Source organism: Numenius arquata, chromosome 8 (genome assembly GCF_964106895.1).
Source record: "Numenius arquata chromosome 8, bNumArq3.hap1.1, whole genome shotgun sequence".
Taxonomy (NCBI): Eukaryota; Metazoa; Chordata; class Aves; order Charadriiformes; family Scolopacidae; genus Numenius; species Numenius arquata.
In genome coordinates, this window is record NC_133583.1 from 46,183,879 (window position 1) to 46,211,139 (window position 27,261).

The 27,261-nt window shown below is 37.9% G+C and overlaps 1 protein-coding gene across 1 annotated transcript; it reads left to right on the plus strand.

Annotated features, from left to right (window-relative positions):
• The first annotated feature begins 303 nt into the window (after positions 1-303).
• On the plus strand, positions 304-26,121 carry SSX2IP (SSX family member 2 interacting protein). The gene is made up of 17 exons (XM_074152284.1): positions 304-386; positions 621-734; positions 6,851-6,891; positions 8,178-8,213; positions 8,818-8,951; positions 9,718-9,884; positions 10,111-10,311; positions 12,095-12,205; positions 13,473-13,608; positions 14,856-14,931; positions 15,009-15,180; positions 18,585-18,735; positions 20,249-20,385; positions 20,823-20,996; positions 23,255-23,366; positions 24,885-25,005; positions 25,229-26,121. Exons 5-17 carry the CDS (start codon positions 8,909-8,911, stop codon positions 25,308-25,310), a joined length of 1,683 nt encoding a protein of 560 aa, XP_074008385.1. The 5' UTR covers positions 304-386; positions 621-734; positions 6,851-6,891; positions 8,178-8,213; positions 8,818-8,908; the 3' UTR covers positions 25,311-26,121.
• Positions 26,122-27,261: the final 1,140 nt, after the last annotated feature.

Consider the following 27,261-nt stretch of genomic DNA (forward strand, 5'->3'; position numbering starts at 1 on the left):
CCGGCGGGCCTCGGGCCGGTGGCGGAGCAGGTGCCGCCACAGCGCGGCCGCGCTGTGGCGGCACCTGCTCCGCCACCGGCCCGAGGCCCGCCGGGGCGGTGCAGGCCCTTGTTGAAGGTCTCCTAGCAACTGCTCGGCCTATGGCAGCGGCGGTGGGGCGGGGGTGTGCGGGCGAAAGGGGGGTGGTTAAGTCCGCGGGGCCCGGTGAAGGGCCAGAGTGGTGGCGTCGGCAGCTGCGGGGCGCAGGAGCCGCCTCTCTCCGCCTCCTCCACCTCCTGTGAGGCGCGGCGCGTACGGGCGGCCGTTGGCGAGGGGCGGCGGGTAACGGTCAGCCGTTGGCGAGGGGCGGCGGGTAACGGGCGCCCGGCGGCCGTTGGTGAGGCGAGGTACGGCGCGAGGGCTGGGGTGGGCGGTGAGGGATCCGGAGGGCGCCGCAGCGCTGAGGTACCGAGGCTTTGCCGGTCTCTGCCCGCCCGCCGCGGGTGTGGGAGCCCGGCCGAGGGGAACTGGGTTTCCGCGGTCTGGGTTCGCCTAGGGGAGGGCTGCGTAGGGGGGGAACCGCGCTGGTTGCCGCGATGATGTGGGTTTTGACATGTGCTCCTTCTCCGGTTGATCCGTAGGGACGAGGGAGAGCTGGGTTAGCGGCTTGGCTTTGCCGGCTGTGTCCCCTCCCGCTGGAAGGCCCGGCGTTTTGTTGGTCTCTGTGAAGCTACAAGCGTTGGACGCTTGAAGAGGTGAGAGCCGTAAAGCTTTCTACTGAGTCAGTGAATTTGTGACTGCTTGGCTTTAGCTGTTAGCTTCACGTGATATAGGAGTAGAGGTTCCCAAAAGGATTTTGCCTTTTTTTTTTTTTCTAAATTAGTTTCATTTAAAAATATTTTCGTCTTCATTTGCAGCAAAGCCCACTTCAATTTGAAGATCAAATCGTATTGCAGGATCAGCTTGTAGTATTACTGCATCCCCTGTTTATGTAGAATACTCTGCTGCTTTCTGTGCTGTCAATGCAATAGTTACACGGGGCTCCATATGCTACAAAGGTATGATAGGAATTTCAGGGCAATGACTTAAAATAGGAGGCATGCAAAGTAAAACGTGAATGTATTAGGTAAACTTTAATAGTGAGCTTAGAAAGGAGACCTAGAGAAATTTATTTGTTACCATTGATGGAGATTGCAGATTATAAGTATTTGGGGGAGAAGATGGTCTTTCTGGTTTTTGCTGGGGGAAAGCTGTGGTACTAATATCAGTTATCACTTAGACTGGAGAGAGCAGAGGAGAGGGTAATGCCAGGCTCATTGGGGTCAGTATCTTGTCTCTGGAAGGGGCTGGCAGCAGATGCTAAGGAAAAGATCATAGGTATAGGTTGGTTGTACAGTGATGCTTTTATCCATGTATTCTTCCAGTATACCGCAGTCTGGAGCTGAAGGATTTCTGAGCGGAGGTTGTATCTCTAATAGCTGCTGATGGATGTTTTTCAATGAATTTGAGCCAGTTTATATATTTAGCATTCACAGCACCTCATTGTGATGTGAGTCCACAAGTTAACCGTGTTTTATATGGAAAAAAAATGCTCTTGTTTTCCAGCTTTTGCACTGAATGTTTCATTTAATTTTGTGTAACTGTTGTGTTAAAAGAAGCAATGAATAATTATTCTGTACATTTCTCTTATTTCTCTAGCTGTTTTGTCTGAAAACTCGTAGCTTATTAGTTTCTTGTATTAAAATGTTGGTTGACCTTCTTGTGCCATTTTCAGGTCTGTTCTTTTTTACAGGGAAGGTTGTACCTGTGCGTGATATTTAAGCTGGGGAATCTTAAATACAGACACCTTATGATGATCTCTTTTTTTTGTCCTCTGCTCCAACGTTCTGTTAATGGCCTGTGAGCTGTTACTTCCAGAAGATTAATCATAGTGACCCTGGGATCTCTTTCTGCATGATAATACCTAACTAGAGGTTATTGGTTTAAGTATGTAGCAGAGTTGTCTTCTTCATTGTGTTAGTTTACGTTTATGAATGTGGAATTTCAGTTGCTGGTTTTTATCATCCATATGCTTTATCTGAGGACAGCCTTCTGCAGTTTTTGTCGCTCAATCTGGGTGCTTGTTTTTCTGAATAAATCTGTATAGTGCATGAGCTTTCTCAGTTACCTGTTCATCACCTTGTAAATTTACTGAACAGCAGATGCCTGCACAGACCCCTTTGGGTCTCTAAATTTTTGTCTCTTTGGGACTTTCATATGGTATACTTTCATACCCTCTTCTCACCCTTCTTTAAATTATTCCTACACTTTGCCCTTCTCCATCTATAATAGGTTATTAATAAATCCCCTGACATCTTAGTTTAAGAGCTTTTGGTAGCAAACCTTGTGAAAAGCTTTTTGGAAATCCAATTATACTGTCTTGCCCGGGTATGTTGGCTTATTGCTTCTTCCAGAGCACTGTGGCAGTTTGTTTTCCTGTTAGTTTTCCTTCTTTCCACAGAAGGTATGCTGATATTTCACCGGTCCTATTTGTTTGTAATTACCAAGTCTGTTCTGTGAGGCTTCTGTTATGCTCAATAGAAACTATGCCTGATTTAATTTACGGGTAATATGCTACTGAAACTTCTGAGTTGCATAATTTCTGAGATCTGGAATGCTAGTTCTGTCTCTGACCAGTAAATGTTACCAACTTCAGGAACTAGTAAGGGTGTGGTTTATTTAGTTTTGTGGTTTTTGTTTGTTTGTTCTTTTTCTCCTTTCTTTTTAAAATCATCTGCTTACAGAGACAGCCAGGCTATAAAGTTTGGCTACTAAAGTTGGTCTCAGGAAAAGGAGGAGGAACTGCAGAAGACAGTTCCTGAGATTTTTTTCCTCTTGGTTATCTGTGACGTGGGGAGGTTTGGTAGCAGAATGTTCTATTCTAGCTACCTGTAGTAAGTGGTTTGTGAGTGCAAACGAATACAATTTTGAAGATTAACAAAATTGGTGCTATTGTTTAGTAGTAGGAAAATGCTGATTTGAAGATTCATAGTGTTAGTTCAAAACGGGGTAGGAATTTGGGAGCCAGCTTGGGATGCAGATGAAACATTTCCATGTGTTTCAGTTTTTTCAGTGATTGCATTAACAGAATTTCAGTCATCTGTGTATAAAAAAAGGTAGAGTTGAATCTTGAAGTAGTAGACTAGCTTAGATTAGATTCCTTGTAACCTGAGTGTTTGAGGTAAAGACCGTGACAAACTGTCATCAAATACTGAATTTTATGAGATGTGAGGGTATATTCTCATGTGGTTATACACGTTGAGAAGATCAAATAAATATTTATTTCCTTAAAACTCTTGAATTTTTTAAATTTTTTTGGTGAAACAAAATGGAGAAATGTAGTTGGGATTTTCTGAGTATGATATGCTCAGAATGAAGTGTAGACTTAATGTCTGCAGGCTGGGTGGTTTGACTTGCCTTTTCACATTACTTTTGACAAGACTGAGAAGTTTAGCTGGAAATTTGACATTACTTAAAGTTCCCATAGAATGTGGATAAGTGGCAGGATTCCCCCACCCCCCATTTTGCAGTTAATAGAACTACAATTAAATGGCCACAATCTTCTAAATGTTGGAGGAAAGATCTGGGGTCTGTTTTGATTGCAAGACCATCATTAAAATTACAATATTAAATTTTAGAGGAAGGAATTCTTTCAACTATACAGTTATCACTAGATGTGATATGCATATTTTAGTACTAATTGTAAATCACATTATTAAAACAGCTGTAGAGAGAGAATAGGCATCAAAACTCTGAGGAGGAAACGCATGGACTTTCATGATGATTACATGAATTAAACCAAGTATGTGTATTATGACATTATCAGGAGTATATTTGTAAACCTACAGTGTCATGATTGGAGTGTATCCTAAATTAACATAGACTGATGTGTCTTTGTGTCTATCCGGATAAAAGCCATCTGTTTGGCATCTGTGATGTAAAAGCTTTAAGCAGGTTCACAGTTCCTTTTGGGATATAACTTTAGTAGAAGCAATCCTATTGCCCTTTAAGCAAATGCTAACTACCCACCCTCCAGTTTGACAAGCTGAAACACATACATGTCACAACTTGTAGTAGTATTTGAAATATACAGAGAAGGAATGTTTGTCAATTTCTGGTTGATACTCCCTTTTTAAATTTTTTTCCAAGACACTGCAATATTGGAGGCAGGTAGAAACCACCTCTCCAAAAATGTCCTTTCCCTATCCTCTCTACCTTGTGGGGAAAAAAGTTTTCTGGGTTACCAGATACTGGGTTTCCCATTTGTGTCACACCCTGTGTAGGTTAGAGATGGCCAGATGGTGTAATGTGATCCCACTACAGTGCTGTGACAAGCGATTCTCTTCTGATTGTCTGAATGAGCTTTACAAAGCCAGTTATGACTACTCCTTTTCAAGTTTAAGCATGATATTAAGAAATTTTAAGTATGCTGCATTGTGTAAAGCTTATAATCCTACTTCTTAGTGCTCATGATCTTCAAGTTGTGTTATGGTCTGAACTCACGCTCGCTTAATCAGATTTCTATCTTGAATCTTGGCACATTCATTATCAGTCTCTCCCTGTTCCCCAAAATGCAAACTAATAATTTTTAAGAACAGCTCTTTTCAGCTCTCTGCGTTTGTGAAATGTATTATTTTTGAAGTTTATCTTCAACTTATTCTTGAAAAGAAAGATGTATTTGTTAATGAAACACGTAGGAGTTTGTGGAACTATTCCTGTAGATTTTTGTCGAAATTCCCCATGTGCATTTCTAAGAATCAAGTTCTGGTTTGTTACTACCATGATGGCTTTTTCTAGGTTCTTGGGGTTTTTTTGTACTTCACCTGTTCCAACAAGCACTTGAATGCTTTGGTTTGATTACTGCTTCCTTGGTATTAATCGAGCTGTCTGTGATTTTAGTGTAAGCATTTTGGGGGGTGTTTAGGATTTTTTTGTTTGTTTTTTAGATTTTTAGTTGCAGTGAGATGGCCCTGCCATTGTATTCATGCATGTGAAATTGGGTCCTGGAGGCTCATTTTTTGACAGTCCACCTAGGTCTTATCCACCCTAAAAGTTTCTTGCTTTGGACAGAACGTGGCAGTGCCAGTTGGCAGAATTTCATCTGGCAAGCATTGGCTCCTTAAAGGTTTTTGGGCAAGTCATCAAACCTGTTGGTGAAGTAACTGCGACAAATCCCTGCTGACAGAGAATGGGCACAGAAGGAAAATCATTAAGTAGTTACAGTGGTTTTGGCTGCTCAGGGGTTCTTTTCTGTCCCACCCTCAGTCAGATTTTTGACACTAGTATGAGACTCTGTGAATCAGCAAAATATGATTTTTATTTTATTTTTTTTTTTTTTGCTTCCTACTACATGTTTTCCCAAGCAGGATTTGGCGGGGAGGTGATGCGTGGGGTGTGGCACAACAAACCCAGAAAACCTTCCTACTACTTTGGTTTGGTTAAACCCTTTCTGTGTTAACTAGGATAGCCTAGGGAGATCCCTGAAGTACTTCTCAATCTTGTGAACTATTTTATTATTCTTCCATAATTATGCAAAATACTGCTTCAGAGTTACACATTTTCCTCTTCTTTGTAATACATTCCTGGTATGTTATGGTGGTTAAAGAGAGCATTGTAGCATACTAAAGGTGAAGAGTCCCTTCTGAATATGGTGTATCTAAATTACTTTTGTATCCACACTGTCTTCACCAGGAACATTCATCTTTAGCTCTTGCATACTTCAGTGAGGCTATTTTGAGCCGTGTTGCTCCAGAGGAACTGACTAGACTGGGAAGGAAATGTATCTGATGGATCTTAATCGCTAGATAACTTTAGAAGTCGTGGCTGAGGTCCTGAACTGGCAGTAGGAGCCACGTGGAACTGATGAGATGATCTCAGCATGGCACTAAAGCCTTGTAGCATTCCCATTTGCAGCTGACAGGGGATTGTCTTGTTTTGTACATCTGAGTTTAATTCTGAATAAAGTATGTAAAGATGATTCAAGTACAAAATGCTGACTGCTTTCTGAAATGATTATTGCTTCAAAGCTACTGCACTTGTTTGATGACACATAACAATTTAAGATACTTTGGGGTAGTGGTTTAACAGCTGAGGGAAACTTTTGAATTTGACACTTTCCAAATCTTGAAATTGCTGAAGGTGGCTTTTAATCTGATGTATTAAACAGTGTGCAGTGTACTGCAGGTGGCTTTTTGAAGACAAAAGGCTCTAGAGCTTTCAAGGTTGATTAATGTGAGAAGAATATAATTGCATTACCTGGACTTTATTGTACTGCCTGTGTGTTCTTGCTTTCTCTGTCTTCACTAGACATGCTTATGAGCCTGAGTTTGTGTGTTAATTTTCTTTGTTTCCTCCTGGTGGTGTACCTAGAAATAGAGTGTCACTAGAGAGTAGCCTTGATAAAGTATTTGCACTGAATGAATCTGCGTGTGGCTTGCAGGGCTCAAATCTTAAAGAAACATTTCATTCCCACACCTGGGCTAGTCTAGTTTTTGCTTCCAGTCAAACATTGTTTGGGGTGATAGATGCTGTGTCAGAATAGTATTGTCAGTGTAGAGACACCTGTGGGTTGGTTGAGGGAATTTGGGTGATAAGATCTCATAATGGGTATGCAATTTCTTAAAGAATAAAAGCCAGTTTGTTTGAAAGTAACAGTGTATCTGAAATGTGAGTATTATTTTTGAAGACTTTCAAACAGTCCTCAATGGAATTTGTGTGTCTTGAGTTTCTTAACAATCTTTTGAAATGCCTTATTAGAATGCAGGATTGCAATGCTAATAATGAGAATATACTTGTAGCTTAATTTGCTGCCTTTTTCCCCCTGTGTTTGCAGGTTTCCCCATCTGATGGGTCCAGCAGAAAGGAAGCTAACATGTAAGAAGCGTGTCCTCTTAATCCTTAGTTTGACTTTGAATTCCATTTTTAAAAGCACAATTGTTTTGGATGTGTGGGGAAAAAAAAAAAAGATTGCCTTGCAGACTTCTGCTATGAAGTCAGTTCTTGTCTTTAGAATCTGAACCCTCACTTTGTTCATTTCTGGACATTTTGGTTTTACAGGAGAAAAAAAGATGAAAAATCTACATTAATAAATATGGGCAGAACCTCACACTTTTTAAACAAGAACAGCCAGTAGATTGTTGCTGCCTTATGTGTACTTTTTGATACGAAATTTAGTAGTTCCTGCAGGCTTTCAACTCGGATCATGGAAGGGTTTAGGTTGGAAGGGACCTTAAAGATCATAGAGTTCCAACCCTCCTCCCATGGGCACGGACACGTCCCGCTAGACCAGGCTGCTCAAAGCCCCATCCAGCCTGGCCTTGAACATTTCAAGGGAAGGGGCATCCTCAGCTTCTTCAGGCAGCCTGTTCCAGTGCCTCACCACACCCCACAATAAAGAATTTCTTCCTAATATCTAATCTAAATCTCCCTTCTTTCAGTTTAAAATCATCGCCCCTCGTCCTGTCACTACAAGAAAAACTTTTTTTTTTCCAAGTAAATTTATGAACGTGGAGAAATATTCATCACCCTGCATATTTTATTTTCTAGTACTGAGCATTCCATATTATTGCTATGCCCTGGTATGATCTCTTAAAAACCTGGTGTTACTTTGGGCATTGTGTTCTGCGCTTTGAAATGTTGATAAGGATTCTTGCTGCCTCTGAGTTCTCAAGAGACCTTATGGATAATAGAGCACACATGTGCCTTCTTTTGTCCCCCAAATGATAGCTTTTTTCCACAGTGATAAAAATACAAGGTTTTGGTGTCAGAAATCTAGAATTTGCTTATCCAGAGTGTGTTTATTGGAACATAAGCAGGGGAAAGGGTGGGGAGGGGTGTTTAGAGGAAAGCATCCCTGTGCTCTAAATGTCTATAGAGTCCGTCTAAAACTGACTTGAGACTTTGTTCCAAAGTGTTAATTGAAAAAAGGGGGCTGCCTTTTCTGTCAGGTGTAAAGTTTGTTTCCCTGAATTATCATGGTTCATGTAACAGCTGATGGGTTATGCTGTCCAAATCTTAAGCATCCAAGCTGGATTTTAAGTTTCCAGCAGTGTGGTAACTCTAATGCTATTATGTGCCTTCTTACTGGGCACTGCGGGTAGGGTGAGGGGACAATTGGATTGTTCTTTCTTACAAGTGTGTGACTTTCCTTTGGTTTCCAGAGGGCCAGTGCTGAACTGAGTGGCTGTGCCAACAGGGTAAGGTTTCTCTGATTTGTTTTTCTCAAAAATTTTAGAGGTTCTGCAATGAAGCAAGCAACTTTCCATGGAAAGTCATTATTACTAAATGTATAAGTTAAGATAAATTTAAATAGTTAAATATTTGTTAGAAGTTCCTTTGTCCTCTCTCTGCTAATATATCCTCTCTAGAGCTTTTATTATCCTTAAGTAATAATCCCACTCTAGATAGGTTTAGGTTTATGTTAAAACTTCACATTAGTTTATCTTAATAAAATTGCTTCCTGGTTCTACGGCAGGAAAATATTTAGTATTTGGCTTACTGTGTTTTCTCTGATGTACGTCACCAGTAACAACTGAGTTATCCACGCTGTGAGTCTCTATTATGCTAATGTGTGCATGGCATTTTAGCTTTAGTTAATGGTTTACAAGACTTAGTTAAATTTAAGGCTAACTAAATATAGATAGATGCATCATTTTTCTGCGCTTACTGTGTTCAAATTCTGTGTAAAGAAGTTGAAAAATTTTGTGTAGCACAAGTCCAGTACTCACTCTCCTATGCCTGCTTTAATCTTCTAGCTGTATTAGCTGCTATTGTTAATCTAAAATGCTCTTGCTATTTTAGGAGATGCCTACATAACATGCGTTGCCAGCAATTGTACGAAATACTTCACTGCTGAACCAGTTGCTCAGGTACCCTGCCTGTCTTTGTTGCTATGGGAGATTGGAAGACTATTACTGTGCCAGTGCTGTCATCAGGTAAATTATTAATATTTTGAATTTAGTGGATTTGCTGACTTCACCAGTGATGTTATAGCTGCTAAAGAGAGAGAGATTGGAGTTTTGTGCATGACATATTTGACTAGTTAAGCAGAATGTTAAATAATATATAGTACATAGACCGTTTTGTTTTGGATTGAGTCATCACAGAAATGCTACTGTAAAATACTGTCCTGTCACGTATATAAAGGTTCTAAGATTTTTCAGTACTTTTTTTTTTTAATCACACCTTTCAGGATATCTTGCATTTTCAGAGGTTTGTTTACTTGTTCTATATTCTTTTGCCTCATAAATTGATTACAAACTTATTATAGGAGTGAACCTTTTCTTGCCTACTTCTACCTAGTGGAAAAGTAAATTGCAGTATATGCTTAATGTGAATAAGGATGTCATACATTCTATAAGAATTCTGACAGAACAAACAGCTTTTGCACCTGTGTAGGAGGAAAAAAAATTTGTGTTGTAGCAAGCCAATTAAGAAGAAAGTTTGGGCAGTTTTTTCTTGGCAGATGAGTAAAATTTGAAAGTTATAATACCTTATTGAGTCTTTAAATCTTCAGTGGAAGCTTATCTTTTTTGTGTGTGTGAATTATTTAATATGTATCATTCTAGATTAAATTTTAAACTTTAGAATTGTAAATTTCTGTAAATAATAATTTGAGTAGTTAAGGATTTGATTTTTTTTTTTGGTGATGTATCCTAAACTATTAGCCCTGACTTGCTTCTTAATGTTTTTGACTTTTAGATAGCAAAAATATTTTTGAATATACCTCAGAAAAAAAGATATCTGCCCCAAGCATGAACTCACAAGTGCTACGCTTGCCACTGCCTTCATCCAAAAACATGCACAGCTTTTTCAGTGCCTTCTGCACAGAAGAGAATATTGAACAGAGTATATCCTATCTCAATAGGGTAAGCCAGGTCTTCTTGTTCTTGGAGGTTGTGTGAAGGTGACATTAAATCAATTGTGATAGTAAAGATTCACTGGATCAAGAGGCTTCTTTCTCAATGCCCAGAAGCCAAAGTTATTTTTCCCCTCCCCCTTTGTATAAGATTTCACCCAATACTGTTTCTCTCTTTTGGAGAATTGTGAGAGATTGATCCAGTTACTTATTTCACCCTCCTTGTCTTTTACCAGGAATTGACAACATTGGGCTTTCCTTCTATTTATATGGAGTCCAAAGAAAAAGAATTAAATTTAATATCTATCATAAATTGCATGAATGAATTGCTTGTACGGCAGCACAAGAACCTTCGAGCTCAGGAAGAAGTAGAAATGCAGCATCTGAAACTGAGTAGTGATATGGACCACTTACAGAACTGTTACGCTAAATTAAAGGTAGAAACCAAGATAATTCCACCAATATTATTCAGCACTTATGTTTTACAGATACTGTACATGCTTAACAGTGAGTGCTTTTTTGTTTTTCTCCCCAGTACTAATCTGGAGTTGTAGTTTTATGTGCATTTTGGGGTTTTTTGAAGTCTTTTTCCATTTGAAAATTCTGTAATGTTAATGAAACATGAATTAATGAGAGAATTGAAAACTTACTTAGAATTATGGCCTCTTTAATCAAGGAAGAGAGAAGACTGTTCAGACTGGAAGTGTGAATGCATGCTGTGAGTGAAAATGTTGAACACTTCACATCATTCAGTATCACTTAAAAGGATATCCCCGGCTCTAAAAGACAAAGTCCCAATATAATTGTAACCTGTAGAACTGTAGGTAGTGTCTAGTGTGTCACAGGGTTATTATCAGTGTTTCTCCCTACCTGTAGCTTTTCCATGTTGTGGGGGTTTTTTTTGTGTTGGTGTTTTTTTAATTCCTTGGATAGCGGATTACAAATGTTTTTTTGTAAGAATTGCTCAAAAGCTGTTGTCAATACTGAAGTTACTAAGCTTCGTTTTATCACAAGACCAGGGCAGCTGCTGTGGAGTAGCTGTTCCGTTGGAAGTTCACAGCCTATGCTACTTCATGGGTGCTTGTACGTGCAGTTATATTAGAAGAATGGTGTCTTTCCCTTGATTCTGTCAACAAAATAGATTTTTTTAAAAAATTGCAATGCATGATTCAGGGCTTTTTTTAAGCTTCACTAGGGCTGGCCAGCACTATCTCCTTGGTAAATGCTGCTGCAGATTCTTAAAATCATAACAGTCCTTCTGCTGAGATTGGTCATCCATGTAGAAGCATGTCAACTGTGACATTAAAAAAATCACATGTAACTGCACTCATTTTTATACACACGTTTTATAATGTTAGGTTCAAGAACACTCCAGTCACTTTCCCTAAGCAAATGGCTTTAAGGTGAGGGCAGAAAAACTTACTAGTACTACTTAAATTCCGGGGCATTTAATTTAGCCATCAGCTTGTAAGGTTTCTCATGTAAATTCTTTCAGATAACATGCAGCAATCCTCTTGACTTCCACTATTGTGTTACCTATATTCTGATGTAGTTTGCTTAGAAGTTCTTGTTGCCTAAATATCTCTACATGTTTGTAGTTTGCTACACATACTACATACAAGCTCTTTTTCTTTGTGTTTGGCTCTGTCACTTAAGTTGGCAATTTCAGGTTTGAGTCTCATATTTGTGGAAGATGATTTCTAAAACACTAGTTTTGCATAATCTGTTATTGTAAGATCATCTGCCTAGCCTTACTCTGTATATGTGAAATGTCCCATTTGCTTTGTTATGGTCACAGTCTGCACGTCTGTGTTAATTGTTCCCTTGATTATTTAACAGAAACATTCCAGTAAAACTGTAGTCCCAAATTCGTACTGGTTGCTTAGTATCTACCTCACTCTAACAGTATAGATATGCTTACAGAATCCTGACTGTAATAACTGTATAAGATAGTATCTGTTAAATACCAAGCCAGATTTTTGTTTCTTGTGAGCAGGAGTGTTTCTTGTACTGGAGAATCGTACTTCTTGCTCTAGCAAATAGAACTCACTTGTCATTGAGAATGCAAGATCATGCTCAAAACATTAGAGATCAAATATGTAGGCAAACTTACCTCAAGTGAGGTAGCTTGGCAGTTTGGTGGCTTGTGCGGTTTGGTGGGTTGTTTTTTTAATCCTTTGCTATTAATTCTTACTGATACTGAACTGTCAACGCTTCTAGGAACAGTTGGAATTATCTAAAAGGGAAATAGTTGGACTTCAGGAAAGAGACAGACAACTGCAAAGCAAGAACAGAAATTTGCACCAGTTACTTAAAAATGAAAAGGATGAAGTGAGTTGTCTTGTACATTAACATGTCATTACATAGATATTCAATAATATGATTTTTTTTTTGCAAGGAGTCTTGTAATTGTTCACTTTGAATGCTTTTTTTATTAGTAAATGTTGTCTTTCACCAAAGTGAAATTGGCAAGTTACATATGGATAAATAGGTTCTGAAAGGGATAGGTCCAACTTAAAACAACAGTGGAGAGTACTGCAGGAACGCACATGTGCAGTTCTCTGAGGCTCTCTGTATTTTTGAGCATAGCTTTATCTTGGAACGTTAAAAATATCAAAAGGTAGGAGGGGGCAACAGGATTCAGTCACTTCTTCACATGTTTGTGTATGGGAGCTTTTCATTTTCTGGTTATACTGTAGAGGAGAGCAAAAGACCAAAGAGAAGGAAGGTGGGAGGAAACCTAGCCCAAAAGCAGTCTCATTAACTTGGGAGTCTTGAAAGAACCAAGATCAGAAAGCACTTTGAAATCCAAGACTGCTTTGTTTTGAGATTTGTTTCCAGTGTGCTCCTTCCCCCTCCGCACACTGTACTTTACATGGCTCCTAAGTTTCTGTGAGTGTTCTCTGTGTTCATGAACATATTCATACAGTTAGCAATCACAGTGCTATCTCTATATAGTGAACATCCTAAAGTTCCAGCTTAAAATATTGAATGTGCTATATGTTTATAAGGTTAAAACTGACAATTAAAAAAACCTTAACCACAGGTATTGATAGTACAGGCCAAGAATGTGCTTTATGATATATTTTAATGTTTTTTTATACTGAATTGAATAGTTTGTCTTCCAGTATCCTGCTGTCCAAAATAAGATGAGTTTATTTTTTTAGTGTAAACCTCAAAAGTGTATTTTAGACACTAAATTAAACTTACTAATTCTAATATTAAAAAATTTACTAATTCTAATGTTAAATTCTAAACATTAATTACTGAAACCGAAAGTATGTCTTTCTCCGCTGTGTTCAATAAAGGCGTTAAAGCAGGCTATGTGAATGTCCAGAACATGAGTTTAGTTGTACTTCAGAGGAACTATACTATTATAATATGTTTTCAGCAGCAAAGAAACTAAATCCTCTGGGACAAGTTTGAGGTCAGAATCCATGAGTTGAGAGAGTTCTCCTGATTCCCGTTTTCACTTCCTTTCACCAGAAATACAGTTTAATAAAAGCGTCATTTTGCTTCACATGTTTTGGTTTTCTGAAGAAATTTATGTGTTTATGCTTTAGTTTAAGTAACACAGCTTTTGTGGGGTTCCTTTTAGGTACAGAAGTTACAGAACATAATTTCAAGTAGAGCTACACAGTACAATCATGATATGAAGAGGAAAGAGAGAGAATACAACAAATTAAAGGAACGCTTACATCAATTAGTCATGAACAAAAAGGACAAAAAGATAGGTAAGTAGCTCTGACTCTTACTACAGCAAAATAGCATATTCTGTATGTTAAAAATGCTTAAATTTAGTTCTGGGTGTCTTTAAAGTCACTATGGCCCTACTCGTAGATTTTTATTTAGATGTTAGAATGTTACAAAAAGGATGTAACGTTTCATATCAGCTGACTGTGTAAAGCTAATACACTTTTATATTGGGTTCCATAAGATTGTTTGCCAAGCACAAACCAAATGGAGTTCTTCACAAAATGATGGTTTTTTACTAGGGAGAATTATTTGGAATAAATTCCTAAACTAGACCTGTGTCTCCTCTACTTTCTTGATCCTGCTACCATCAGAAGACCTTGGGTAGTGTCATAAACACTGCGTTATGCCCACCACCCCCAAAACACTCAGCTGTTTGCCCCTTGTAGCACATGTTATGTTTTACTAAGCTAGTATATTGACTAAACCAGAAGAAAACTATTCATGTTGTTGTCAAGTTGGTTTCCTGCTGAAGTAGTAGTTTTCTGAAAGTGCTTGTGGACAAGCCAAACCAGGTGAGGACACTGTAGCAGGAGCACCTATTTTGGCTGCAGAAAGTCTTTAGGTATCAGCTCAGTAATCTCTAGAAGTCTCACCCTGAGGTCAGCAAAACTTACTTGAGGCACGTTGTAGACTCCAGTTGGCTAGTACTAATTCAAGTATCAGTGAGGTCAAAATAACAGGGTTTTAAATCTAGTTACTGTTTGCTTGATAGCTAACTAGAATTGAGCTTGGACCACTAGTCTGTAGTGATGTGTTGGTTTTGTTGTTGGGGGCGTCTGTGGGGTTTTGGGTTTTTTTTACTTTGTTTTTTTCTTAAAACATAGAAGTTTGTTTTGAGGAACACCTTGTGAAACATCAGGAAGTTGCTTACCCTAAACTGCAGATAAAACTGGCGTTATTGCCAGAAGAGAGGTTAGAGTTGATACACCATTGATATAAAGGTTGAAATAGGGATGAAGGTGTCATTAAGAAATGCATAACAAAGATAAGACAGGATGAGAATATATCCCTCCATGAGTTTCCAAACACAAAAAATACCTTCTTTCCTTGACTGTATTATACTTGCTTTAGGCAGGGCAATGTGATTTCATGTGGGTCTGAAGATTGAGGGGGATATTTGGGTAGTTTGGTCTCTTGATGATAACTATATGTAAATGCAATGTCATCTGAATATTTATATATTTGCATGTTGTTTCACGCTTTGAAATATCCTTTTCATTTGTAGCTATGGAAGTTCTAAATTATGTTGGTAGAGCTGATGGGAAGAGAGGTGCATGGAGGACTGATAAGACAGAAGCCAGGTAGTTGTCCTAGAACAACATTAATTGAAGCATATATTATGGCTATTATGTTGTTACTGTAAGATTTCTTCTTCCAGAAATGAAGAGGAAATGTATAAAGTTCTGTTAAGTGATTATGAACAACGCCAAAAACAGCTTTTAGTGGAAAATGCTGAGCTTAAAAAAGTTCTTCAGCAAATGAAGAAAGAGATTATTTCACTTCTGCCACCACAGAAACAGAAACCTAAAGAAAGGTCTGAAGATGGGCCAGTAAGTATTCTTCAGTTAAAATTAAATTTGTTTGGTATAGTACTGGAGTAATTTGATCATTTGAAAAAAAAGTAAATTTCTTGTGAGATTTACAGTGGATTACACATCCTGTGCAGTGCTTGAAATCCATCCATGTTTATATGTTCTACTGTCTGTGAACAATATCCAGTCTATTCTTCCCAGTTAGTCAATGGAAAGCTTGAAAGTATAATTTGAATTGATTTTAAATGCAGTAGCTACCTGTATGTAATTCTATATAATGATGCATTTTGGGCTTTATCTGCCTTCCGTACTAAGATGTTGATGCTAGCTTTTGAGGTGCTCATGCAAAGAAATCGGGCTTCCCATAGAATCCATGGGGGTGGAGGAAGTGTAATTAGAACACGCTCCTATATTACATGGATTAGACTAACTCTTAGTTCCTTTTACAGAGCTGCTGTTATGTTCAAGGACAATGTTTGATTTCCAAGTAAAATGGTCTGTGGTATTTTGTGGGGTTTTTTTTCTTTGTTTCCAGATTTTAGGTATTGCTTTGTTTTCACAAGATATTTTATTTTTGTGGAAAATAAAACTTCACATTCAATTCACTTCACATTCATTATTTTATCTAAGAGTTTGTTTATTCATTTTGCTGATTCCCTGCTAGAAGTTGCAGTTCTGTTTTGATGTCAGAGTGAAGTGGAAAATAATCTAGAAGGTTAACTGAGCTTTTGCTTAGCAGTAAGAGTGTCCGGGGCATAAGAAAGAGTTGAAATACAGAAAACTTGCATGAAGGCTAGATTCTAGGAATCGTTCAAGACTGATGCTGTACTAGTAATAGGAGGTTAAGGGAATTATGGGTACTCCACAGAACAAAGTATGAACCATTTTCTATTACAGTAAATAGTACATGTTGGCACATAAGAATACGTGTAGATGGAGCCTTGCGGTGTGTGCTGTTTCTGTGGATTCTAGTACTTGCTGTTTCAGAAGGTCCGCTGTCCTGCTCAAGTTGCTGTACTACTTCCTCTATTTCCATCTCGGGTGTATTTGTCTAGCCCCAGAATGTGCTGTGTAGAAAAGCACTAGACTCTCTGGCTACTACTTTGTAAGATACGAATAAACTCTTAAAGTCACTGGATGACTTGTCCCCTCTACTACACAGAATGACTGCTGTGTGTATTTAGTGAAGTAGTCAGTAATATGCAGTGTGTTAATCTTTTACCTTATAAGTTCACCATGTAGGAAATTGGTAGATCTAATTATTACTACAGCTTGGCAACAAGAAGTTGATCTTCAGTAATGACTGTCAGGTATAATTTATAGTATAAAGCATAATTGGGTACCAGTTCTATAAATGGTCCTTCAGCTTTTAGGATTCCAGTGAGGCAAGGGGAGTTTGGTACAAACTTGAGTACACTGGTGAGAATCTAGCTGTGGGAATGGGGTCTTTATGAACTTGTGCATTGAAACAAACTTGAGGAAAAATCCGGACTTACTGCTCTGAAATTCACCATTCTTGGGTGCTTAGGCAAGTATTTGTTAACTGTCGTAGCAGTAGTAGACTACTAAGAAAATATTAAAACCCTGCACTGAAACTTCTGATTAGTCCTCTTCTAGTAGTACTAATTAACCAAATTAAGCAGGACAACTACTTACAGACAATAGTAGCTTCTAGCAGTTGAATAATAATAGAAGTACTTGCTAGATGCAAGTCTCAAATGGAGTTATTTCAGCAGGACTGTCAGGTGGTGTGGGATTTTTTGTTTTGTTGTTTTGGTTTGTGTTCCCCCACTTCCACCACCCCCCCCCAATCTATTTCATACCTTCTGTCATTTCGTGCCACTCTAGAACTGGGAATAGTTTTTGCCGTGATAGGGACATTGCTTAGCTTTTTTTACATTTGTCAAATTAATATAGTTTATTTCGGCAAAATCATATTTTTTGCCAAAATGCTTCCTGTTTATAACAAATTATTTTTACATTCTAGAACTATGATTATTTTATTATAAATATAATTTTATTAAATGTTCTGTATTTATTTTATTATAAATATAATTATTTATTTTACACGGGTTAGGTTTTTTTCTAAAGTACCGGCTTGTTTTATGACCATCTGAAAATAATTTTATATTTTAAAACATTGCATCTGATAGTTCACGCTTGTTTGTGGCTCTTTTAACATTTTGGTATGGAATCTGAACTCTTATTCAGTTCCTTGCAGATTAAAAAAAAACCAAACCCAAATGTTACACTTTTACTTAGAAAAGCTGTTTCATATTGATTCATAAAAGGAAACCTACCCCTTGGAGTGTGGCAGCTAGTGATGTTGTAGCATCATTCATCACTTTGCTTCCCATCCCAAAATAACAGCCATGAAACCAGCCAGACTGTCATATTATCACAGCACTGTCCAGAGGCCGACTCCAGACTGGGCTTTCAATGTGTTAGCATATATGAATATAAGTCAAGGAATAAGATGTTTCTTTCGGAAGTGATGTAAAACTCTTTTAAAAAAAAATATATATAAAAAACCAAAAAAAAACCCAAAGCAAATAAAAAAAAAACCAAACAACAAAGCAAATAAAAAAAAAAAAAACACCACCCCAAACCAAAACCATGCTTTTTTTTTTTTAGCTGTTGCTTTGCTCCTTAAGATCTCCTCTGATCCAGGTTTGAAAAAAAGAGCTTACTGTATATGTAAATTAATTACCTTGATGTCTTTGAACTTCTTGGTTTTGTACTTCCCATCCTACTTTTCTTATCTACTTCTGGATAAAGGGGACTGTATAGAATGGTTTAAATGCTTGAGAAGAGTGGAGTATTCATACCAGATATTCAAATAGCTATAGCTTTTCAGTTTAAACCTGCTCACTAGTCCTGGGTTAGTCTTCTTTCCACGATTTAGACTTTCCTCTTCTAGATAACATTCAGGTTTGATGTTTGAACCATAGTGTAAAATGGGAGAGGGAGGTGCTAGTTCCACTCCACCTTCGGTGTGTTGTGGGGTTTTTGTTATCATGGAGAAAGATAAGGCAGGGACAAATTATTTAATTCTTAACAGGAAAAATGTGTCTTAAATCCTGTTCATGCTGCATGGTGAGCTAATGGGCAGCTACCATGGGAGTTTGCCAGCTGAACTCGGCAGTCTGAACTTCTGTAGTCTGAAGATGCGTGAGAGTGAGTGTTGCTAGCTGATACATCCCCCTCTGAGGACTGCCGGGTGACTTCTGTCTCTTCAGTATTAGGCTGTCAGGGCAGTGAACTCCCTGACAGACAGATTTCCCTGAGTGGAAAAATGTTCCCTGTATGTAAAGGTTTTCCTTCTCTTCAGTAAATTAAATCTATATACATATTTAAACAAACAAATACAGTTATTTGGAGTGGTGGGCTGGCTTGCAGCAGACTCGTTTCTGCTTCAACAGGTGCTGTCAGACCTGGAGGAAGATATCGGAGAGTTCAATAAGGAGAATATGTGGGAACTGTCTTGTGAAACTGTGCGAGAGCAGCTTACCAACAGCATTAGAAAACAATGGAGAATGTTGAAAAATCATGTTGAGAAGCTGGATAACCAAGGTGAGGTTTAACTGTCTTACATGTAAATACAAAACGCTATCGATAATTCTATTTGGTATGCTTTTAGGTTTTACCTTACTGACTGTCTAAGCTAAAAGCAAGCTAAACTGGAAGGAATTGGGATCTGGCAGGCTTCCTGAAAGGGCTTGTGATTTGGCATTTTTCTGTGTGAGTTCTAATAGTGGGTAGTTAGGGAAGCAATTGCATACCAAGCCTGTTATCGTGAGAAAGGCCACGATTATAGTTTGACACAGTAAACAACTTTTTGAAGAAATAATTACTTTTCTTTTGAAATTATATGCCCTGTAGTAATATTTTTTGCCTTTCCCCACCTTCTTGAGATTTTTAAAGTAATGCAGATGTAACAACTTGAAGAAATTGAATGCAAAATCTGTAAATCCTTCTCAAGAGTCTAGACTTGCCACATCCATACCTCCGAGGCTGCTCGTAGCATTCTAGAGTGAACTGGCTGATGGTATGGCACTGGACTCTCCTCATTTCCAGCTGTTAAACAGCATTAAAAGACAGCTAAAAATATATAAAATTCTTTCCTAGTATTATTTTCCCATGCAAGCAAATGCTGCTGCTACCACAGGGATGTTTGCAGTCAAGAATAAGGCTGAGAAGGTCATGCATGCAGTTGCGAATAAAAGAGCAGATGGTCTATAAGAATATGTTTATACCACAGAAAGGATTTTGAGAACACTTGTTCTGAGTAGTACTTGATTTGGTGTAACTAACTGAAGAAATAATCGTAAGCATCAGGAAAAATGTTTTAAGTATTTGCTGTTTTCTTGTAGTCACCTTTTTATTTTCTGGATCTATAGAGATGACCACAGTCTAGTCCTTCAGGATTCAATTAATTTTCAAACACTGGCATCGGGGGATTACAACCTGGCTCATTACATATTGCTTTATTTAACTTCATGCATAGCTATCACAGCGATAGTAATTATACAAAATACACTTTATTTCTCTGTAATTCATTCCCTTACTGGGATGAAAATATGCACACGATGTTCTTTTAGCTCCATTTCTCCTTCACAGGACTTGAAGGAAAAGGCTTTCTTTTTATATCTGTGATAAATATAGTTGCTGTCACATTTTTATGAACACATAAGACCTTCAAAAATGGGTTCAGAAGAATAGACTAACAATGTCAGTGAAAAGAAGTCTTCAGTTGTCTTGATTTTTCTTTTAAATAACTGCTGAAACAAGAGGGGGGTTTTGTGTGACACTTGTATTGCAGTGCAGATGCTTGGTTTACCTTGGGGAAAGTGAAACAGTTATGTTTTCATCACCTTTTTCTCCCCTGAACTGGATTTTTTGCATAATTACATGTGTAGCACCAATTCTGGATCTTTTGTCTCCGATAAAAGTGATTTTGAATACACTGTGTGTCTATCTTTCAGGATGAGACAAATACAGCAAAACCTTTTGCTCTTGCTGTGAGTCCCTGATGTGAGGGATTATTTCTTTTGTTTAAGTAGTTTTTCCCCCCCTCCCCCCTTAGTGTCACGTGTACATTCAGGAGCTTTGAATGAAAAAGATGTCATTTCAAGAGAAGACCACGAGCTGCAAACTGAAAAGCTAGAGTTGGAGATTCAGCAGTGTAAAGAGATGATCAAAACTCAACAACAACTCTTACAGGTAGTAGGCTTTAATTTTTCTTATTTTTCTCAACTGAATCTAAGCTTTTTTGTTCTTTTATGTGCTGCTTTTCTAACCTCTGAGCCTTCCTCTGTTCTTTGATAATGCTTTTTAAATAAAATATTTTAATGGTTGGTCCAAGTATAGGTGTGGTAGCAAGTTGGTTAGTAGTTTAAGGAGTTTATAATCCTGGTAGGAATAATTTTGGGGGATAAACAAAGTTGAGGAAGGCTGATGTGGTCAGCTGCCTGAACAGGGACATCTTGCTTGCCATCTGAAACTCGGCCCCCGTCAGCCACCAACTTGATACTTACTACATTGTTTCTATATTAAACTTCAACCATTTTTCTCATAAAACTGAACCTGTGGAAATACCGCACCTCTTAACAGTCACTCCCAAATTAATGTTTGTGTCTTTTGTTGCTTTGTATCTGCAGCAACAGCTTATGTCTCCATGTGACGATGACACCACTCTGTTACTACAGGACTGCTATTTGTTGGAAGAAAGAGAGCGTCTTCAGGAAGAATGGACACTATTTCGAGAACAAAAAAAGAATTTTGAGAAGGAACGAAGAAGTTTTACAGAAGCTGCTATTAGATTAGGACTTGAGGTATTAGAAAAGTGGAAAGGTATTAGAAAAGGGAACTCCTATGGAAGATGAGTTACGATTGTTAAGTAGTTTCATAAACGCTAAAATGCAACCATCCAACAATATCTTTTTTGCTAACATCTATGGAGAAAGATCATTCCCGTACTGTATAAAACATCTTTGGTCATTGTAGGAGATAATTCTGTTTGCATTTCAAAGAAACAAGTTTTTGTGTGTACTGGAAAATACAGTTGCTGCAACTGGAATGACCTATTTTTGTTTTAGCTTTTGAAATATCTAAGTACTTCCAAAAATCAGTCCACTTATTCACTAAATCCTTTATTAGGTACTGCTTAAGTTTGGTTTCCTGCAAAAGCAAGCCCTATGCAAATTTCAATCACATTTGGCTGTGGGATTGAATTCTCAAAGGTACTTGATTGGTTTTCGCAAAAGGTTAGGAATGACTATTGCAGAAACACAAAGTAATTGTTGCCTTCTCCTTAGTAGGGTCATTATTTGTTCTGTTCTTGTAGTTAAGCTGGCCAGTAAGTATGCATACTGGAAGGCAGTCAGGGTAGATGTCTCTCTAAATGAGCTCGAGCACGTGTGTCCTTTGGTCTAGCCAATAGTTAAGGCCAAGAACGTAAAAGGGGTTTACAAGTTTAGCAGGGAAAGGAAGTCATGATGACATGGTCTTGAAACTATGATGGTACAGATATGACAGGGAAAAAAAGCCATTGAAGGAAAAGAAAAGGACTTCAGATTTATTGCTTACAGAACTGCTTGCTTTGCCATGCAGAGGAGAAAGTTGGAGTGGGGTATGATTAAATTTTATAAAACAGTGGATTCAGTTGGTCAGATGAAAGCAGTACTGTTCACCAAAACTCTCAAGATTAGGACTAGAGGGAACTCATAGAAACTGCTTAAAATTAAGTCTAAAATATATTTTAAAAGTACTTTTTTATATATCAGGTAGCTTGTTTCTGGATTTTACTGCCACAGAAGATTGTGAAGGCAATCGATATCAGCAGGTTGAAAATGCAGTTGCCTAAGCTCATGAGCAACACATCCACTGATGGATACTAAAAGGAGAGGGCAAGGGAGTACCAACATCTCTAATCAAATGGCTTTTGGGGCTGGGAACCTCTGAGGGAATGCACTGCAGAAAGTGGCCAGGTTCATGTGATCTGATGAATAGCATCTTCCATGGCCATTGTTGGAGGCAGAATACTGAGCTAGGTGGACAGCTTGGCTGACAGGACAGCGCTTTTTTCTTATGCTGTAAAACTTGTTGTGAAGAACATAAAATACTTTAGATTTTACTTGGCACAGTAGTTCATGCTGTGACAGATAATGACAAAGCCCACTATATATAGATACGTAGTCTTTAACTGTTTCATTTTATTTGCATTTTAGTGAGTTTGTGAATTTCATGTTGGACCTTGAATTCAGGTTTAAAAAGTCTTGAGCAATAGTAAATGATATTTGTCCAGAAATATTTAGGACTGTGTTGCAGCATAAGCATAACTCCCCATACTTCTGCTTGTTAAAATGCTTAAGTGTGAAAAGAGAAGCACTGCTGTAAGCTTTGTAGGTATTTGTGAAAGTTTGCATTGGAGTTCAGCTTGCTCTGTTTTCAGCTGACATAGCAGAAATAATTTTACATAATGGGGACAGATATCCTGTTTCACTAATGGGTTTTGAAGATGAAATAGCTTGTAGCTTGATTCCAGAGCCATTGGATCTTTTGGAGGCTGTCTTTCAGCCATTATTTTTTTTTTTCTGTGCTCAGAGTGATTGGAAAGTGAAACAACCCCTTTCTTTCTGCCCCAGTTTTGGACAGAAGTAATCAGTGCTATTTTCAATGTCATTTTTATCTGTTTAGGAGAAGGCTCAGGGTTGAGGTTTAAGCATTAATCCTTGTTGGGAACTGCCCAGAAATGAGGGCTACCTCCAATGGGTGATACACTGAGGGGCAAGGGGAGCGTAGGAGGCAGTGATAGGAGATTCTTGTTACTGAGGTGGAGAACAGTAAAATGAAAGGATTAGTCAGACATCTCTGAAACAAACCATGGGGTTGGGCTTGTAAATAAATACCTCCTCAGCTAATCCTTGTTGGATTCAGAAGCTTGCTCGCATGACTAATTCTGTGTTAAATTGCTGGCTCTCCTTAATTACATGGACGTGTACTTTTGCTTTCTTAGATGGAACAGCATCAATTCAATGTGGGCTAAGTTTGTTCTGTGGTCATAAGTGTAAACTGTCATTTCTTTTCCTAGAGAAAGGCATTTGAAGAAGATAGAGGAGCATGGCTGAAGCAACAGTTCTTAAGTATGTCTACTGATTACAAGCACTCTGAAAATGTGACAACTCCAAGTGCCTTCTTAGGAAGCAAGTATTTGGTTCAAATTACATTCTTGTAATGTGTTTCTTTTCCCCCCCTTTCAACTAGAACATGCAAATATGAACAAAACTATTAAAAACCAAAAACTTCCCAAGACAAATTTTACCAGATATCTGTCAGGGTAACTGCTTCATAAATATAAATTAATTACACAAGTAATTATCAGGGAGGGAGTTAACTCCCTTTTTAAAAGGAGATTTTGAACCATCAATCTGGTGAATGTCAAGTACCTGACAGTACAGCTGTTAAGAATGGGGAAACTCTTAGAATTACTAAACTAAATTAAATGTGAAGTAACAACAATCACTGTTAAATAGATTCTCGTTGTGGTGGCCAATGTTTAAGATGTGTGAAACACCTGGCGAGTAAAGATAGCTTGAATTTGTATTCTTGTTAGATACAGTAGCCTGCCTTATGTGTTCTGGGTTCTCCTTATTTCTCCTCTGTGCAGTTCCTGTAGTGCTTCTGTAGGTGTGAAATAAAATGATCTTCCACAGTAGGAAAACTTCTATTTTTAGGAACAGAATTAAGATTGTTTCGCTGTTGCTCCTGAAGAACGACATGATTTAATGAGCAACTTGATATCTGTTTAGCATTCATTGTACACTAAAACTTTTGATTTGTAATTGCCTTTTTCCAAATTCTAGTGTTTCTAGATACATTGTAATGCCATATTTTCTCTTCTAAATGGCATATCTTAAGCTACTGGGTAATAGCAATGAAAAATGTCTACCACACAGAGGATCATACGCCATTTGCATATTACTCCAGAGGTTATCATTGGAATTGTTTTAATGTTAAATTTTCCTTTTTCACAACGTTTGTCCAAAAGCTCTTAATTCTGTAGTGCTGTGATGAATACTGTACAATACAGAACCATTCTATTATTTTCCACTTCATATGAAAGCTTTGAAATCTAAATGTGAGGAAAAGTTGGTGGCGATTGATCTGGCCCTGACAAGTTTGGCCATGTCTTTCCATTGACTTCAGTAATGGTTAAGGACATATAAGTGCTGAGGCTTCTGACTTACTGCTTTAAATTTTTTTTATATACTCTATGGCAAGTTTGCAAGTTCTCAGTTGGTGTTAATTACTGTATATGCATGCTGGAGAAGTTTTTACTTAAGGAGTAAAAAAGCTTTATCAATTGTAAAGTGAGAAAATTTACGTTTGACTTTAAACTTGACTTCAATATGATTACTTGCAGCAGTGGGTTGTGTATGTAAATGCTTCATGTTCAAACTTGGAATCCTAATTTTAACATAACTTCAACAGCATTAAGAGTACTTACAAATTTTTATCATGTATCTATAACAATAAGATTTATTATTATAGACAAGCTGTAAGATGTTTGGTGTGGTTGGTTTGGTTTTGTTTTTTTTTTTTTTAAGCAGAAGACATAAAGAAGCAAGTCCATTCAAATTCAAATTTGAAAAGTCCATTCAAAAACATTCAAATGTTCTTGTTTGCATGGTAGTTTAACTGATGATATGTGTATCTTTTAGGTTCTGACCAAGACAATCGATTAGTGAAATCTACATCTCAGCAAAGAAAACCTCACTGTATTTTGAGTGGTCCTGTTTCAGCAGAATCTTGTCAGACACCTCAGTATATTATACGTAACAGGTATCGGAAATGATGGTGATTATTTTTGTAGTGCTTAACTCTACATGGAGCGCAGTTATTAAGTTGTGATAACTTACAGGAAGCCTAATCTAAGGCTTATGACTGAGATAGATATAGATAGAGATATATATATATATATAAAATCTCAAAACATATTAAACGTCGTATTGTAATTCTATCTGAAGCATAATTTATTTGTATTGTAACATTCTCTTTTTCCCAGTTCCAGTGCTGCATCGAAAAAGCCTGCTGGAGATAGCAAGCCAAATCAGTGGGTGGAAAGTGACAAAGAGGAAACGGAGTAATGCGCAAAGTCATGGGAAGACTCCGGAGCTGGCACTCTGCTATGTAGAAACTTGCACATAGAACAACTGCCTTAGACTTCCTAGGGTTGCCTGCTGGGTTTTTCGTTAGAGATTTGTTCATAAATGTATCATTCTCAAGTGAAACACAACACTGAGTTTGATCATTCTCCTAGAGGATTATGTGGTGATCTGAATTGTGGCGTGTGTGTGTATGTGTGTGCATATGGCTTTTATTTTATAGACCATTTTTTGCCTCTTTTTCTTGCAACTCTTGAAAGAAGATAATTTAAAAAATATATGAAAGCTTTGATATTTTTCTAGTAACAGAAGCTCTGATTCTGTGAATGAAGCAATGGTCTGAAACTTTGACTGTAATGAAATACTGGATCCTAATATTACCTTTCATCACGGGCAGAAATAGCACTTTTAGAAATTGTTTAATTATTGGACACATTCATTTATGTCCCAAGAGTAACTGGCATAAAAACTTCTTTTCCTTCAACTTGAATGTACAGTATACGGTAGATTTTTAACAAAACAGGTTCTATATTTATTAAGTTGTGTGATTTGAAAATACCTCTTTGATATTTCAGATGACTTAAAGTGCAAAATCTTTATATATTTGTAAATAGACAAAGTGATTATGCTGAGAAACCATTACATGAAGCACATGCATACATGATATTATTTTACATGGCATTTTAAATTGTTTTATAGTGATACTCAGTTTACAGATGCATTAAGACTTTCGATGGTTCAGTCAGGAACCAAGTTATTTCAAATGTGAACAATAAATGTGTAATTCTATTCTAAGAAACCCTGGTTCTGCGTTTTGTGTGCACTGAACTTCTAAGCTATCATGGTTTAGGGCTGTACACTGTGTCAACAAATCTGATGCTGGTTTTGTATTTTGTTAGGTTTTCCTTTTAATTGACTCCAGAATCTTTTTTTGGTGTAGCCTTTGGGAAATGTGTTCTGATTATAGTGTAATAAAAATAGCCAAGCAGAGGTAAGATGTTTCAAAGTCTCCTTCGCCTGACTCAAAGTGTGCACTTTTCCTTGCCCATCACAAATCCAGCTTGTCTCTTGTTGGGTGTTCATCCATGTGCGAACGCATGTGTGTTGTTCTGATCTGGGTGTAACTGACCTTTCAGAAGATGTCTAAGAAACTTCTGCTGGTCTCAGGGGTCATAGGAAGGAAACGAACTCTCAAGCTTAGAATCCTTCCCTGAAAATGCATTGCTGATCTGCCTATTACCTTCAGAATTGGATGTAATGGAGTCATTGAACTACCTGGAAAAATAGGCATAGAATAGCATAGGAAAGAGAAGAAACTGGAGTTCTCCAAGAAGCTAAGACAGAAGAATGCAGTTTCTGCTGATTAGCTCAGTATGTTGGCTACTGCTTCATCTCAAGCTGTAACTCAATGTAAACTGCAGAGGATACTTGCAGTACGGTTGTGGCACAGCGTCCTTAAGGAAGCAGAAGTGTATATAATGATATTCTCAGCTTTCTGCTGCCTAGGTGGTCAGGTTGGAAAGACAAAAATATAAATACGATGTTATTTTTATTATTTCTCCAGTTGCCCCTCAATAAATGGGTGATCAGTTGTGTCATCTACTGAAAGGGTTTAGCAGTGTATTGCTACTGTTGGGTTTACACCTTCCCCACAACACATTGGACAGCTTTTGCCTGAATTTTAGTTATGGAAGAATAAAAATATGTATTAAAAAAAATATTGAAAGATGTAAAGTGAGAAATCTAATATATTAGCAACTGAGAGAACAGTACTGTAGATGTAGGATTCTTCTTTCCGAGGTAGTAGGTTGTTCTGGGCCTGCGAGGCCGTGTTTGAGGCAGTATTGGTGTGCCACTAGGGGCTGCTGCTGTGCTGAAGTGACTAAGGTGTGCTCTGGAGCTGGGTTGGGACACTTCAATGCATTCAGTTTAG

Coding starts and splice junctions, on each gene's coding strand:
- SSX2IP (XM_074152284.1), top strand. CDS start 8,909: ATGGGAGATTGGAAGACTATTACTGTGCCAGTGCTGTCATCAG. Junction 8,952..9,717: donor TGTGCCAGTGCTGTCATCAG/GTAAATTATTAA, acceptor TTTGACTTTTAG/ATAGCAAAAATATTTTTGAA. Junction 20,386..20,822: donor CTCAACAACAACTCTTACAG/GTAGTAGGCTTT, acceptor TTGTATCTGCAG/CAACAGCTTATGTCTCCATG.